Consider the following 16980-nt stretch of genomic DNA (forward strand, 5'->3'; position numbering starts at 1 on the left):
TCAAGTGGAGTAGTGACCTCATCACCTAGAGTATCAATCGAACCCCAGCCAGTTAGGTAAGGGTAACAAGCTGCTTGCTAGAATACTTACATGCATCCAGGTCAGACGCTCAGGAGAGGCTTGCATATGCAACGGGCACTTGCGTACCCGAGAGCTGGCTGTTGTTACCCAAACTCCTCTATACCCTGGCAATGTTCAAGGTAGACAGGTACTATTAATGGGATATCCATGATCTAGTCTTGTTTTCTGTAGCCATTCACACTTTTTCATGTCAATGCACATGATAGTAAAAGTAATACTAGACCTCTCTCTTGGGGCCACATACCATAAATGCTCTAAGGAATCCAAAAGTGTAACCAACTAAATCCTCCCTCAAGGAGTTTGTGGTTTATTTGTAGAGAAGAGGCCTGCACAGGGCAGAAATAACAGTGTATAGAGTCACAGATGCCCATATCCAGCTGATGCCATGAAAGGAATCTGGGCCTGGTTCAGTTTCATAGGCACCAACATGGGGCCAGCAAGGCATCTGGGCTAAGAATTAAGAATAGTGGGAAATGGCACAGGTAAACGACCTGCCGTAGGCAACCTTGGTTGCAGCCACTGCATTTAGGGAAGGGCATACACCCCAGCTGGAAGGGAATAAGAGCTGCTTTCTGTGGGTAGTGGAAAGGAGCAAGGGTTCCTTCCACCACGTCTTAAGGATGCTATTATGGGAGAATACTTTGTTTGCTCCTTCAGCAATGTGTAAGGGATCCCCTCTGTCAAGAGATGTTCTGAACTCCTGGGACCAAGTTTGTTTGAACCTTTGGTAACAATGACCAGCCAGTGGGAACCAGAGGTTGGAAAGGATGGGGAAAAGCCTAGAAACTATGCCTGGGCTGTAAATGGAAAGCTGAACCTCCACCCTAACCCTGTGAAAAAAGGACTACGCTGAGAACTGCGCTCGTGGTTAGACCTTTGAGAAATGGTCCAATGGCCACACTCTCTCACTTCCACGGCAGCTCAGCTGATGATAGAACGTTTCCGTCACGGACACCTACTTTTTGTATGTTTTTCGAATCCATAACTGTTTTAGGCTTTTTGTCTCTATAATTTCAACTGTAAGGTTGTTTTAAGAGATATATGTGTAGGTGCAGATACCATGGAAGTCAGGAAAGGGTATTGGATCCCCTGGAGCAGGAGTGAGATTTGGTTATGAGCTTGAGAAACCAAACCTGGGGCCTTTGCAAGAGTGGACACACTCTAACCTTACGCCCTTAGCCTCTGTGTCTTTAGGTTTATTGTACAGTCTAGTATTGGGGTTAGTAAATTGGTTTCTCATATTTAAGACCCTTTGCTCTCCATAAAAGTACATATAACCTGCATATATGTACAGACGTAACCACAGTATACTTACCATATATGATTCACTTGCCTGAGACATAACCATCAATGACTCATAGCTAAGACGGCGTCCTATGTGGAACTTCCTCTTCCAGCCAATCACTGGGAAATTTACAATCATCTTTTCATACAAGCATCTTGTAAAAATAACTATAGGAAGGTTTTTAAATGATATTTAGAGTACGTTACAGATATTTTTCTCCCCTCTGAAGAAATCATCAAGTGTGTGGAACTCTGTATGTGCTTGGCTGGGAAGAAACTCGATGGCTATTCCCTTTAGGCCCTACTAGGTCTTTATGAATTCTGCTGTTTTTTGTTATTCAGTTGTAAAAAGTCACAGTAACCCCTGAGCTGGCTCTGTATGGTTTTTCAACATTAATGTTTTCATGTTCAATATTTATTTTATTTTAATGCTTTAAAATGCCTAAGTCCTGGACCAGATCTCAGCCTTTTAAAATGAAAGTCAGAGCTGGAAAGGACAGGTTGTCACTTCACCCCTCAGCCACCTGAGTCTTCCATTCTGCTGTGTTAGGTGACGAGGTAGATGGAGCCCCTCCACTTCACTCTCCAGTGCCACAAAAACAAGTGGCTTGTTCAGCTTGTCTCAGCGTGCTGCCCTTCCTCAACTTACAAACAAGCTAGGTTCCAGGCAGTGTGGTAGGTAGAATCCTCCCTGCCTTAGTACGAGATTTCTGGATGGTTCTTCTGAGGTTGCTGAGTGCCTTTCCTGGGACTGGATCTGAGAATGTTGGCGCTCAGGCACTGGCAACCTCCACACTTACAAATGGGACACATGAGGTGATGTCAGCTTCCAGTCAGAGCTCACTGTCACACACAGTTCCACGAGGAGGTAGGCTATTATCTGTCGAAGAAAGTTTCCCTGGAAAGTGCTTGGGCACGGGTGGCGTTGGGAGTGGGGGTGGGGTAGTCTTTGTATACCAGCTAACTGGTGCAAATGAGGCTGCCTGTTCTCTTTCCTCTTTTATGGCTTAGGAGACTTACTCCTGCTCCGACCCCATTTCTACTTTCTCACTCCCTCTCTCTGACTTCAATATGTGGGTGACCTATCTTTACCCTCAGCAAGCCTGACAGTTACCATCTTTCCCCCAATGTCCAGCTTCTCTGCTTTGTATCCACACTCATCCTCACCCTCCTAAACATTCTCAAAAGAAAGCTTTCAGGATAAATAAAATTGGGACATAGGGCATCTGTTTATATAGAGGACTCAGCTCTTCTCAGCATAGGCAGACTTAGAACCCACTTGTACAGTCTACTGGATTTCCAATTCTTAGTAAAACTGAAAAATACAGTGCTTTCGGGCAGGCATAGGAGCACTCACGATAACTCAGAGTCATGAATAAATCTTGGTTGTCAAAAAGCAAATGTGTAGCCATTCCAACACGTCTGCCATTAGAATTCCGCGAGGCAGCTGTCAGCTGTTTTCTTGTAATTAAACAGCCAATGAGCAGCTAATTAAGACATATGTGTACACAGAAGTGGAAGTGGGTATGTTAATGAACTGTAGGAATCAATTCATTACGTGAAAATTGTCAAAAGACCAAACATCAGATCAGTATTGCAGCCGGTGCTTCATGGAGAAGCAGCCCCAAGCAAGAGAGACCCTCTAACTCCAGGGCAAGACTCCTGAGTACCCCCCTGCCACACCTACAGTTCAGTGTCCAGCTAGCCCACATGCTTGAGTCAAATCAATAATAACCCCAATGTAAAAAGTCGCTGATATTTCAAAAAATTTTAATGAGATAGATCTAGCAAACTAGTTTTCCCACCTTTGTAGAAATGCAATGTTTGAGATCCTGTGTCACCTTCACTTTGGCCATTATCAGTAACTTCCACTACAGAGCTAAGAAGTGGGTAAGGGGCTTATTTTTTTCAATCTGCCCTCCATATTTCTGTGACCTGAAGCTGGAGAGATGTCTTCATTGATATACAAGTTTGATCCCCAGTAACACGTGCTCAAACTCCCCGGAGAATCCCTGAGACCAGCCTAGCCTAGCTGGTGAGCTATAGGGACCAGGGAAAAATCCCTGCCAGGAAGAGAGGAAGAGAGGAAGGGGGGGAGGAAGGGGGGGAGGGAGGGAGGGAGGGAGGGAGGGAGGGAGGGAAGGATTCAGCTCCTGAGGATTGATGCCCAAGGTTGACCTTTGGCACACTCACCATAAAAGCAAGCCTTTGGAATAATAGGTACCTAGAATCAAGAACTCAAATCTAGTACCTCCTGTCCTCTGCTTGCTATGAGCTCTTGAACATACAGCTTTATGTCTCTGAACTTTAAACCCGAACATACAACAGGTATGCAAATGGCTGCTTTACATACAGTTGATGAGGTGACCTCTGTAACACCTAGAATGGTTCTTAAAATATGGCTGTTACTGGGGCCCTCTCCTCACTCCCACCCTGCCATGCATTCAGCAGGTATCTGAGTTAACTCTTTTGAACAGAGAAGGCAGTGCAGGCAGTAATGATGTACCAGAGGGTAGAGTAGGGGTGTGCCTGGGAGGGGCCGGCTCAGAAAAGGTCCCAGAGAAGGGGTCGGGGAGGAGATTCTGAGTTTTCAGGCAATAGCAGGGATAGAAGTCCTTTGAAGAACTAGCTTGGTCTGTGTAGGACTTTGGAAGGAGAATTGAGTCTGGGAGAGAGATACCTGGGTGGGCAGCCATCACCTGGTTATCAGGAGGGTGAATCGCTGATAGACAGGGAAGATGACTTCAGCGACAGGTTCTAGGTGAGTGTGTACCTGGGTTTGGATGGAGGATGCTGATGAGAGCCTATGGGTTCAACGTGAGTTTGGATTGATAATTTCATCTCCACGTACGAATAAGAGAGTGAGGCAAGAGACACACATTTTGGAACTCCGCATCTTTGTCAAACTGTTCACTAAATTTCAAATTCTGGACGAATGCTTCCATCCATAGTCTACACTATTCCCAACTGTATGGCCATGGCTAGGACACAGTCTCACGTTCGGTCTGCACGGGGCCACTTTATTACTTTTCAGTTTAGACAGCTACCACAAGTAGTAGCCATCCACTGAGCCCCAAAAGTGTAGCATTTGCTGGTTTCTGTGGTGTAAATACTCCACCATGAGGCTATTGCAAGCGCCCCAGCACACCAGCTTGCTGGGGAGTCAGGAAGAAATAACCAACACTTCAGCATCTCCAACTGCTGCCACCTTTCCAATTATACTCAACAGCACCCATTACAATAAATAATCATCTTTTTTTTAGTGGCTTAACAACTGGATTGAATGAATTTCCTGACATTTAGTATTCACCTCTTGAATAAAGGTTATGAGCTTTCTTGTGAACACCCTGGCTCCAGTCCTAACCCAGGAAGTAGAAGAAAGTCCCACCCAAGGGTCAAATTTGATATATATATATATATATATATATATATATATATATATATCCGAATAACTATTTTGTTTTCTCATAAGTGAGACTAAAAAATGTACTTTCAAGACAAAGCAGCACAGGGCTCCAGAGATGACTCAGTGGCTAAGAGCTTGTATTTTCTTCCAGAGTTTAGTTCCCAGCACCCGTTTCAAGTGGCTCAGAACCCTCTGTAAACTCCAGGGAATCTGATACCCTCATCTGGCCTCTCAGACACTGCACTCAAGTGTACAGTCCACACCCAGGGACACACATACATAATCATCTCTATTTCTTATATTTTTTAAGATTATAATACCGTTACATCATTTCCTTTTCCTCACCCCAGACCATCCCATCCATATACCCTTTCTTGCGTTCTTTCATTAATTGATTAATTATTCAATTAGCTTCAATTATTTTTTCATTTCAATAATTTCATTTAATATTCAATTATTTAATTAATTCCAATAATTTTAATTAATTAACTTTTCCTTTCATTAATTGTTGTTTCACACATACCCATACATTCCTAAACACAACTGTTCAGTCTGTACGGTGTGTACATGTTTCAGGGCTATCCGTTTGATATCAGATAAGCAGCTGATGTGCTGTTCCCTGGGGAAAGACTATTTCACATAGCATTCTCTGGTTGTCTGTGAGTTTCTATGTCAGGTTGAAACCTCTTCGGCCTTCTGCCGCCCATGTTACCAGGTCTTATTGGTGCCCTCGTTCAGCTCATGTTTAGGCAGGCATGTCTATGAGACTATTTTATGTTGCTCAGACTTGTGAGTTCCCGTGAAGTGTATCTCTTAAGGTAACAGATCTGTTGTGCATTGTCAAAACCTACATGGGTGATTCCATCACGTCACCAGTTAAAGGCTATAGGGCCTGATAATCTTTCAGCTTCCTTCCAGCACTGAAGGCCTATTGGTGTCACATTTTGAAGGGCTGCTTGGCAACATATAGCCACTAGGTGGTGGTAGTGTGTCACAATCCAAGCATCTTCTTCCTGAGGTAGATCATGGTGACTCTGCTCAAGTCCACCATGTCTAGAATGGAACTACTTCAAGTGTTCTGACATACCTTTTGGTACTAGTAAAATTACACAGTGATGTAGTTAATTTCTTTCTTGCCAATCCTTGACTTGAGTGCTGGCTTTGTGATACATATTTCTCTCAGAGCTTTGCCACAGGCTGTTCAACCTCAGAACCTCAAGTCTCAGAGGAACTTTCTCTAGGATGCGTTCCAAGCAAACAAAATCCTGCTTCTCACTCAGAAGCGTGCTGTTTCCTCGTTAAGAAACAAGGAACCCCCCAAGCTTTCTATGGTTTCTTTCTCACGTCTAATTCTCTCGCTTATGGATTCTAAAGCTTTACTTGTTTCACCAGTATAACTTCCTAGACATTTACACTGCTCAGAAATTTCTCCAAGGAATACTGAGGGAGGTTTTTAAAGAAGGCACAGGCTCAGGAGATAGCTCAGTGAAGCATTTACCGTGTAAACATGAAGACCTGAGTTCAATCCCATGGTAAAGGCCAGGTGTGGTTGCACGCATGCATTTACAGTCCCCATGCTGCAGGGATAGTGGGTGGAGACAGATACCTGGGCCCACTCCTCAGACAGCCTAGCCTAATCTTGAGGTCCCATGAGTAACCCAGTCTTAAAACATAAGGTGGGGAAAGAAACAAAAATCTAAGGTGAACAGCACCTGATGAACAAACCCAGGGTTTGGCACTGGAGTCCACACACACAAAGAAGGCAAGGTACTCAGTCTTTCAGAAAATGCAAAACTTCAGTTTGGCTGAGTCAGGGCAGCCTCCCCAGTCTCTCCCTAGAAAGCTCCACTGGACCCCTCCCGTAGGGGATGGGATATTTCTCCCTGAGGATGGGATTCTATCATCTTTGTTCAAGAGAATGGCCTTGTCATGGTTCTCAGCTCTGCCCTCTCAAAGCCACTGAGTAAACTTGTTCTTGATGGACTCAACTGAAGGCTAAATGTGAGGTGAGGAGGGTATGAGGGTATGTCTGCTGGGGTTTTGCTATCCCAAATCCTTCCCAGCTCCATATCTAGGCAGACAGCTTGGAAGCCAGTCACAAGCTCCAGGCTTGCTGCCCCTCCTCCAACCCTAGAAACACAGAATGCTGCATTAATTTTCCTTGCAGTTTACAGCCCGATTCACTCAGACATCTCTAATGAGAGCGACTCTGAGCCCTTGCTCTGAGTTTCATTGCCATTCACTCAGTGACTGAGCCAGATTGCGATGTGGGCAGGGTAGGTAGGGACCAAAGGGAACATAATGCTACAGGGCAGAGAGGAGGGAGATGCTGGAGTTGGAGGCCGATTTCTCCTGAGTCCCACCCCACCTCAGCTGCAGTAGTAGACCATGAGTTGATAAAACGCTTGTACAGTGGCAGCCTGGGCCAGCTGAAGGGATGAAGGGAAAGTGTTCATTTCAGAGTCAATCTGTCCTGCTACTTATTGTGGAAACAAAGGGGACAAGAGTATTCTAGAAAGAAGTCTTGAAAAAAAAATCTCTGTCCTAGCTTCCTGACGTGTGGGAGGTGGGATTTGAACAAGCCATCTCATCTCAAGAGGCTCCAGTCCCTTTACCCTTCACAGAAATAAATAAATTAAGAATTGTAAATCCCTATGAAAGAAACATAGAAGGTGTAGCCAGTGGCTGAGCCCCAAGAAAGCGATAAAGGGACAGAGACCAAAGTGACCACCCATGCGAGTGACCTTTTGGCATGCTTTAAAATATATGTTCTTGGCTTCCTTTTAGTAAGTTCTAAGAAAAATTTTCACACTCCCTTTTTACCAGAGAACACGCACACACACAGCTTTAAATATTTTGACAAGGGACTGCTTTCAAAGACACTGGCTCAATACAAAGTGGGTCAGAAGAGCCTGGCTCACATGCATCTAACTTACTTGGCTTGGTCCATGCAGACCCCAGCTATCACAAAGCAGCATGTGAGGCCAATGATGGCTGATTTGGAGTACCTTATAGACCTGTCTGCTGACCTGTAGAGGAATCATCAGAAAGCAAAGAGAAAAGGAGAAAATTAAGAGTCACTAATGGCCCCACTAGCCAAGACCAGCAATCCTTCTCTTGGGGGGGCATAATTTTTCATAGTTTCTTTTATATCAAATATAGGGTGCTCTCTCACTCTCAGACTGGATTACACTGGGCTTAGATATTTAGCCAAATTTATCACCTTTTTATACGAACAGTATTTCTGAAGGATAATTTTTAGTGGTTATCCAACTCCATAGTGTGAGAGTGTACTAGAACTCAAGTCAGCCACATTGGGTACCTAGTGCTCTAGAGAGCATCCTTCTGCATGACTCTTGTACTTTTCTCTCAAAAACACTCCCAGCTTACAGGACCAGCACATTTTATTTCTGTCCTTAATAATTCTGACATAGTTGCCAAATCTGCCTCTAGAAAAATCTGTTGGCTGAAGCATATCAATATTTTGACATTCCTTGTTCCATCCTGCCCCCCTCCCCATGCCCCCTTGGCTAGAGACATCTGTCTTTATCATTAAAGACAGCCCTGAAGATGACCATTCTCTCTCTCGTACCCTTTGTGGTTCTGTTTCACACAAACAACTCCTTTTCTTTTGTATTTTTCTTTTGCCCAGGTTAAGATACCATTGAAAGAAATAAACACACACACACCCAACCCTGTCACTGCCACGAATTTTTGGAAGTTATGAAATATGCTTCTAAGCAGCACATGTGTTGCATGAGAAATCTATGGCAGATTAAAACATATTTTTAAGTCAGCCATAGTGGAAATATTAGACCTGTGCTAAGCTTGTGGGTTTCTCCTACAAAATCACTAAAGAAAAGCTTGCACCTTCTAGTCCCCATACAGAAAATCAGGAAGTTAATCAACACACACCTTGAGGTCAGCAGCTCCTGTGTGTCTTTGCACACCCTCTCATCTCCAGCAGAGCACTCGAGACAAATGAGAAGCTGGTGATCACCACGCTGGACCTAAGCCTAAAGGCCATGGTTCTAAGCACTGCTGATCCCCAAGCAGTGAGGACTGAGAATTCACAATGCAACTAATCTTTAAAGTAGTCAATCCAAGTGTCATCTAACTGTTGGCTCCAGTAGGTTCAGACTTGGGGAGTGAGAGACAGCCAAAGAGGCAGAGGCTTGAGTGGTAGAGAGAAAACACCACGGCATACCCAGACAGAAGCGAGCTTGGTGCAAATGCATTTCCCTTAACTCTGGGCAGCCCCAAAAAAGTGTTTAGTTTACCAAAACATGTTTTGGAGGCTGGGGAGATAGATAACATCATGGAATACAGCACTTACTGCACAAGCATGAGAGCCTAAGTTTGAATCCCCAGCACCCGCATAAAAAGCCAGGCATGATATGGGCACCTGTCACTCTAGCACCGTGGGAAACAGAGACAGAAGGCTCACTGGGACTTGCAACCTGACGGTCTATTTCCAGGCACAGTGAGAGACCCTTCTTCAGCAAAATAAGGCCGTGTGACACCAGGACACCTCCTCTGGCCTCCGTAGCACACATAGGAACATATATGTGCACACATGAACATACACACACATAATTTTTTGTGTATACCTCCACAAATGCACCAAAAGAAAAGGTATTTTGGAGATACAGGTTAAAGGCAAATCCTTTGGTGTCACTGCAGCAAGCGTATGCTTTGTTTGATCACCCCAATCATGTGTCTTTTACACAGGCAATGCAGTGGAAGTTAAAGAAGTTTTGCATGTGTAAGGGATGGAGGATTAGGCTCTGGGGGTTAATTTTACTCGAGGAAAAAGAAGCGACTTTAATTTCATTAATGGTCTCCTGGAAGATTCTGCTCCAAGCTTAACCCTCCATTAAATATTAATGCCACTTGGTGCTTGATGCTTAGTACCCAGCCTTTTGGTATCACCGCTGGAACTGACACTAACCTGTTCTGTATTTATAACTGAATCACAGGGCTTTTTCAGGAGAAGTCAGCAAAGCAATGCCACCTACTCCTGTCCTCGTCAGAAGAACTGTTTGATCGATCGGACCAGCAGAAACCGCTGCCAGCACTGTCGGCTGCAGAAATGCCTGGCCGTGGGGATGTCTCGAGATGGTGAGCCTCTCATAGCTGACATGGGACAAATGCATGGGGCTGGGCAAACACCCATGCAACATGGGCACTGCTCGATCAGGGGAAGCTCTCTCAACCCTTTCCCAGGCCCCTCTGGTAGCTTCCTGTAATCCACAGCACTTCCTGTAGTCATAATCTACTGGAATCAGCTAACTAGCTGATGAGGTAGACAGAGAAGAGCGTTGTCGTCAGAATAGCTTCAGGTTGTCAACATTTCAGAAACTACAGGTATGTGTCATCTGAGGGCTTTTGTGCAGGAAACCCAAGCCAGGACAAATTGGTACTTGCCTCATGCTGGTAAGTCTACTGGCATTTGGCAGGAAATAGTTCTTACGGTAACTGGGTCATCCGAAATGCCTGCCAAAGTCAAATTTTGCACTTTCCAAAGGTGTGAAAATAGTGAGGCTGAGTGGTCGGTGTCCTTTTTCATTGAGAAGGCATGACAACTAGGGATGGGCCCCTTTCCAGTTACAAAGCATCTTAAGGCCCTCCCTGAAGCTGCTCTAAGTGCACTGAATAACACCAGGATTCAAGACAGTCATGCATGGACAAAGGCAGGACATGCAGTGGGTCCATCTTAAGGACTTTTCTGAGTACACTGACCGTCTCCAGAGATGTCCCGGGGTGTGGGGTATCTACCCTTCCAACCATCAGCTGTTCTTAGGGTCAACGGAGCCACCCAGGCTCAAGTTCACTTGCAGTACATATCTTGTGAGTCTTTTTGCATCTTTTGTCTTTCTTCGGCATTAAACTGACAGTTAGGGATGGCTCCTGTCTGCCTGTTATAAATGCATTTCCGTGAGCTGGTCCTTCTCCCCCCCCCCCCCCCCACTGGATACAATTATCGTTTTATTAGGACAGAAGTTAAAGTATAACGTTAGAGCTGGAGCAGTTTTCCTCAGGGGGTTTTCTAAAATGGCCTCTGCCCCTCCCAACGTTAAGTGTCTTCAGGATGGCTCCTCACATATGTATGTCGTAAGATAGAATAACTTGTTGTGAGAAAGAAATATATTTCAAGGTTTATAAACTTATATACCCATTTGTCGCCCAGCTCCATCTGAGCTGGGGAAGCTCCAGAATGGCTGAATTCCTAGCTTTTCCCCTCCGGATAAAGGGCAGCACATCCTCCCCTGGCAGGAGGAGCCCACCCGCTGGTCAGTGGAGCGTTCTCAGTCCCCAGCGGCATTTTCATCCCCACTGCCTTCTGCCCCTCTGCCACACTGACAATGCTGGATTGATGAGTTCATCCCCTCAATCAGGACTCAATTCAACTATAATCAATTAGGAGAAGTAAATCCCTCCAGCAAGAAGCTTCATGTATAGAGTGCCTAGACAAGGGGGCAGGGGGACGACACCCTCGGTGGGAGAAATCAAGCCAGAAAAATGTTTTCTATATCTGGACGAGTGTTTCAGGAGAAAACACCGGAGAAAGTGATCCAGGAAGCTGCTGCCACGCTTGCTACCTTTAGTAGGAGGACCAATCCTGAGGAGAAGAGCTGTAGACACAGACCCTCCCCCAGGGGATCTTACAGGCCTTGCCCTCCCCCTCATTCTCTTTATCTGAGGCTAAATGGTTGTCCAGCAAAGTACCACTTAATGATGGATCCAGTTAAGATGTCAGGGTTTGTGCCTTAGCAAACTTGGGAGGCAGAGATGATGACAGCTTGCACCTGGGAGTTCATGGCCAACCTGGGCAACACAGTGAAATGACTCCCCCATCTCCAAAAAGAAAATAAATAGAGACAAGACCATGACTGCCCACAGCTCTCATAGGTCAGGCCAACTCAGACATACAATTCTGGAAACTATAGACAACTTCACCATAAAGCCCCAGATCCAGCTGGTCAATGTCATTCTTATATACAGCGTAGGTGAAGCTTCTGCCTCCGTATACCCCATGAATCTTTGCATCTCTGCCTGTCGGTTCAAACACTGCAAAGTCTGGGCCAGGCCATGTAGCATAAAGTGAATAACAGATCATTACAACACAGAGCCAGGTAGAGCATGCCTGTAATCCTAACACTCGATACTCACGAGACTGAGGTGAGGTGACCAGGCCTCACCCCAGGCTAGTCTGGGCTTACTGAATGAGACCCTGTATCAAAAAGAAAAATCAAAACATATTCTTAGTGAGCCTAGGGGTACAAGACTGCAGAAAAACAAGGGAAGGGTTGTCTGGGCTAGCTTGCCGACTTATCACCGGGAGGTGTGTTTGGGGTGGGGACACTTGAGGAAGTTGTTCTTGCCTTGTGGATGACCTGCTTTTATGCTGACTTGCTCTGAGACATTCTGGAGACCTGAAAGCTTGAGAGAGGATAACTCTGCCTGGTTCAAGGTGTGCTTTGCTTTCTCTCTTCTCAGCTGTCAAGTTTGGCCGGATGTCCAAGAAGCAACGAGACAGCTTGTACGCCGAGGTGCAGAAGCACCGGATGCAGCAGCAGCAGCGAGACCACCAGCAGCAGCCTGGGGAGGCTGAGCCACTGACGCCCACCTACAACATCTCAGCCAATGGGCTGACGGAACTGCATGATGACCTCAGCACCTACATGGACGGGCACACCCCCGAGGGCAGCAAGGCCGACTCAGCAGTCAGCAGCTTCTACCTGGACATCCAGCCTTCCCCAGACCAGTCGGGATTGGACATCAACGGGATCAAACCAGAACCCATATGTGACTACACACCAGCATCTGGCTTCTTCCCCTACTGTTCCTTCACCAATGGAGAGACTTCCCCAACCGTGTCCATGGCAGAACTAGGTAAGGCAATAATGCATGCTGCCACTGGCTTGCTCTGGGCATTCCCTGAAAAGTGAAAGGGGTACAAGGGACTGCCCTCCCTGGGTAGGATTCCCCCTCCACCTTTCTCGAGATTCAGATACCAGCCTCACTGTCTGATTTTCCCCATGAGCGTTCACTACAAATGTGCTGCTCTGGATCTAGCTGGGATAATTGTAAACCACCTGTATTCCACAGAAAGCACAGGAGAAGGCCACTGGAACTGGTTAATCACTTAGACTCCAGGTTTTCCTTTATGTCTGTGGTCACACACATACACAGAGTCCACCAGCCAAATCTAAGTTGGAGGCATATTCTTATATTTTAAAGTCTTTAAGTTGGTTAACTAACATTTTTAAGTTTTTAATTGACACCGAACAGCTGTGTGTATGTAAATCATGAGGGACCCTGTGCCATCTCAATACATGTAGACGTGCTGTAACAATCAGCTAAGGGCGTGTAGCAGATCTGTCATGTTGAGCACTTAGAATTGATTCACAAGGAGCATTCAGAACCTTCCTTTCCAGCGTTTTCAAAGGGATGGCCATATTACCATTACCTGAGCCACACTAATGTGGAGCCGCACGTGACAGTTTGTTCCTCTTAACAATTTCAACTGTACCACGCAACTGTAGCACATTCTCTCAGTCCCGGTCCTACCCTGCTAAACTTGACCGCTTACAAGAAAAATCAGCTTGTCAGCCCTTTGTGGGGGATTTAAATTTTTTTTTTAATTACATTGGGCCAATATGTGTGAACAGCAGTATCCAGCTGGTACCCTTGGGGGATGACCCTTCTGGCGTACCCTCAGGTAACCAAGCTTTGCTGCACTGGTGTGAATTGTAAATGCCTGAGGTGACTTACCTCGAACTTGCCAGAATGTTATAAAGATGACCATTGGTGGCAAAACTGGCAAGATTTCATACAAGGTTTGCTTCGTCACAAGGAAGAAAAGAAAAAGAGAAAACAAAACAAATAAAACAAATAAAACAAAAATCCCCAAAGACACAAACACCTCTGTTTTCCTATTGTCAGGGCAAGGCCGTTTCTGGGGAGATGATGGCCTAGAAACACAGACGGCACAGACCATGGAAATGTTCCCTTCACGTGCGTCATGCTAGCACCCTCTCTATATTTAATCAGTTTTTTAAATATGGCACCATTATTAGAAAACCTTTGATAAGAGCCTTTACAGTTTTCAAGCGATCTGCTGTTCCCAGTGATTCTGCACATGGGGTTATTATACTCCTTTGGGATATTTCAATTTAGCTGCTGCAGACCCGAGAGCTGCAGTGGGGACCCAGGGTGGTAAAGAACCAGCCAGTTCTGACTTGAGCACAGAAGCCCCCCAGCTCACAGCCATAAAGGCTGTGTTCTTTAGATGGCACCTCCACCTCTGTACCCCATAAAACATCTTTTTTTTTTTTTTTTTGGTGAAAATTTATATTTCCAGTCCCAAATCTCCAAATAGAACAAATTGAACGTCCTTGATGGTTTTTACACAAGCATCTCTTTAATGGATCTAAATTTAAATCCTCGGGAGCTGGGGCATTTTAAGCCTGCTCTTTAACCACCGCACAGCACTAAAGGTGTACCACCGCTCTTTTGATTAGCAGAGAAACCTCTGAACTAGAAGTCGTGCTGAGCAGAGGTAGGTTGGATTTTTTTTTCCCCTGAACTAGAACAACCCCCCTCCTGAACCTCCCCCCCCCCTTTTTTTTTTTGCCATGGAATCTTGGTTGGCTGAACCTGTAGCAGAACTGTAATGAAAATTAAATTTTCAAAAATGAATAAGGGCTTGATTGAAAGCTGACATGTTCCCATGTAAAGTGACCTGACTCACCCCACGCCTGCTGCCTCTCCACCGTGGCGACAGTGAGCCTGCTATCTAGTCAGTGCTGAAACAGATCCACAGAATTGAGTCAAAGCCTTACCTCAGCACATGGTATTTTGGCTAAAAGTGCACAAATACCTGAATAGGGCTATAAAGGACCAAGCTGGTACCCTCGAGTCTGTGGACACACCTGTACTGGTCACCTCCCACTGGGTCTGGGAGCCATGGGTTATAGCGTTTTCCGGGATGAAGTGACTCAAATAGAGCCAAGCTGAAAACTAAATTAGAATTCTTCTGAAAGGGGGTATTTTCTGACCCATTTGTGTGTCAGGATCGTTCAAGGGAGCTGATTGTGGCATAAAATGGCTGAAGACTGGCTGAATATTTTTCAAAGCTGCCTTCTATTCTGTGAGACTCTTTGTAGCCTATGTCCTGTGGTCCCTTCCATTTAGTTAGTTAGTTAGTTAGCTAGCTAGTTATCTATTTTACATATAATCACTGCCCACTTCCCAGTCCCTTCCCCATCCCTCTCCCCCTCTCATCTGAGAGGATGGGGCCCCCTCTGGGCGTCCTGACCTTCTTGGAGGCTAAACTTTGTCAGAATTTAAGCAAGTGAAATTGTACAATAGGAGAGTAAGTTCTCCATGAACATATCCTGGGTCCGATCCCATCTTTCAGCAATTATACCCACAGAATTTTGAGCAGCACAGGCCTTCATCCTTGACTTCTTGCCCTTGGCATTTGATTAGTGCCTGAACCATGAATTCCAGATAAACAACCAAGGTTTGTTTTATAAAAAGTGCTAGCTGGGCTTGTTACAGCAACTGTTAGCTAGTGCCTTGTGCAAGAGATGGCAGATGAATTAGGTGCCATGAGACAAGAAGCCGGCTTATGTGGATTGTGGTCCCTCCCAGCTTCACAGCTGGTTGCACAAACCACTGAGCCACACAGCCTGCGAGCTGCAACTATTCCTCTTGTATATTGACGTGTCTATAAAGGTTTGCACAGACTCTGAAGCCAGATGATATCTGCATCAGAGAGAGCTCTGCCTCTGGACAACTGTAACACTATTGGCTCAGGTGCCTAGCTAAAGAAATGGGGTACTGCCATCTTTTTTATTGTTCTGAATATATATATATATTCTGTCACACAGAAACTGCTGTGTAAATGTTAATTATTGATGCTATCTATAAAAATGAGGTGTATTATAGGGGTTTTCTAGGGAGGGGAAATGGGGAAAGGGAATGGCATCTGAAATGTAAATAAAATATAAAATAAAAAAAGAAAAGAAAAAAATAAAATAAAAATGAGGTGTATTTAGCCTAGATGATACCAAAAGTTCTGTCCTACCTGAGGCCTGAGAGAAAAATCTTAGAAACATCTGAAGGGTTTAAAGACTGTAGCAGACGCAGCATAAGTAAAGTGAAAAATTGAGATTTTCTTGCACTGAGCCACATCCATAGTTGCCCATGGTCACGTGCTGTCTGAGGGCAGCAGGTGGAACACACCTGGGTACCGTGACAGCACCAGAACTGTCAGGACTGCGAAGGGAAACAGACTCACTGTGTCGCAAAGCAAGACAAATAACTAAGCTGCAGAACTTCGCACGGAAAGCTTGTCTCCTAACTCCTGGGTTTCAGTACCTCCCCATCCCCACCCAGCCTGAGAGCCGCAGTAACAGCTGAGATTTTATGTGATCTGGTTATACTCTCCCTTGATCAAAGGGACATTTAGAAATAGTGAAGGGTCTAAAATCTATTATGAACTGGAATCAGAAACACTGCCTGTTAGTTGCTCACCATGTAGCTGCTGCCCCCTGCTGACCCACTCTGTGCACTGCATTAGTCACTGTCTTCCTATTGGCTGCTGGGAAAGCCCACATAGATAGATAGGTTCAGGGGTCCAGGAACCAGTTTTGTTTTTGTTTTTGTTTTTTTGTTTTTATTTTTGTTTTTGTTTTTGTTTTTGTTTTTGTTTTTGTTTTTCCCAGTGCTAGGAATCAAACCTAGGGTCTTGAGCACTGCAAATAAGCACTCTGCCTCTGAGCAACATCCTCAGGCCTGAATAAAATTTGAGACAAAGCTTCACTCAGTACCCCTAAAACTCACTATGTCACTTAGGCTGGTCTTGAACTCGTGGCAATCCTCCTGTTTTGGCCTCCCAAGCACTGAGACTACAGGCATGAAGCACCATACGTGGCTTCTAGTAACTTTTGTTAGGATCAATTGAAACAAGGTATTGACCATAACTGGAAAAGACATAAGGATGAGTGGCAGAGTGTGAGCCCCCTAGTACCTCCTGGGCCTCGTTTTTTTAAATATACAAATCTTGGTTTATAGTCTAGACGCTGTCTTCCATAGTGAGAGCTCTTTATCTACACGTTAATTTTCTGCTTTCCAACACCCCCTTTTTTTTTTATCTTAATGAGCAGGCTTCTCTGCTTCTCCTCTGGTCTGTCTCC

General features: G+C 45.1%; 1 protein-coding gene across 3 annotated transcripts in view; it reads left to right on the top strand.

The window, feature by feature from the left end:
• Rora (RAR related orphan receptor A) overlaps positions 1 to 16980 on the top strand; it is a 726948-nt gene that overhangs the window by 690621 nt on the left and 19347 nt on the right. For all 3 annotated transcript variants that reach the window (XM_076926173.1, XM_076926175.1, XM_076926174.1), the window contains 2 exons: positions 9751 to 9892; positions 12272 to 12667. In XM_076926173.1, the coding sequence (XP_076782288.1) occupies positions 9751 to 9892; positions 12272 to 12667 (538 nt within the window). The remainder of the gene's footprint in view (positions 1 to 9750; positions 9893 to 12271; positions 12668 to 16980) is intronic.

This window comes from Arvicanthis niloticus, chromosome 27 (genome assembly GCF_011762505.2).
Source record: "Arvicanthis niloticus isolate mArvNil1 chromosome 27, mArvNil1.pat.X, whole genome shotgun sequence".
NCBI lineage: Eukaryota > Metazoa > Chordata > Mammalia > Rodentia > Muridae > Arvicanthis > Arvicanthis niloticus.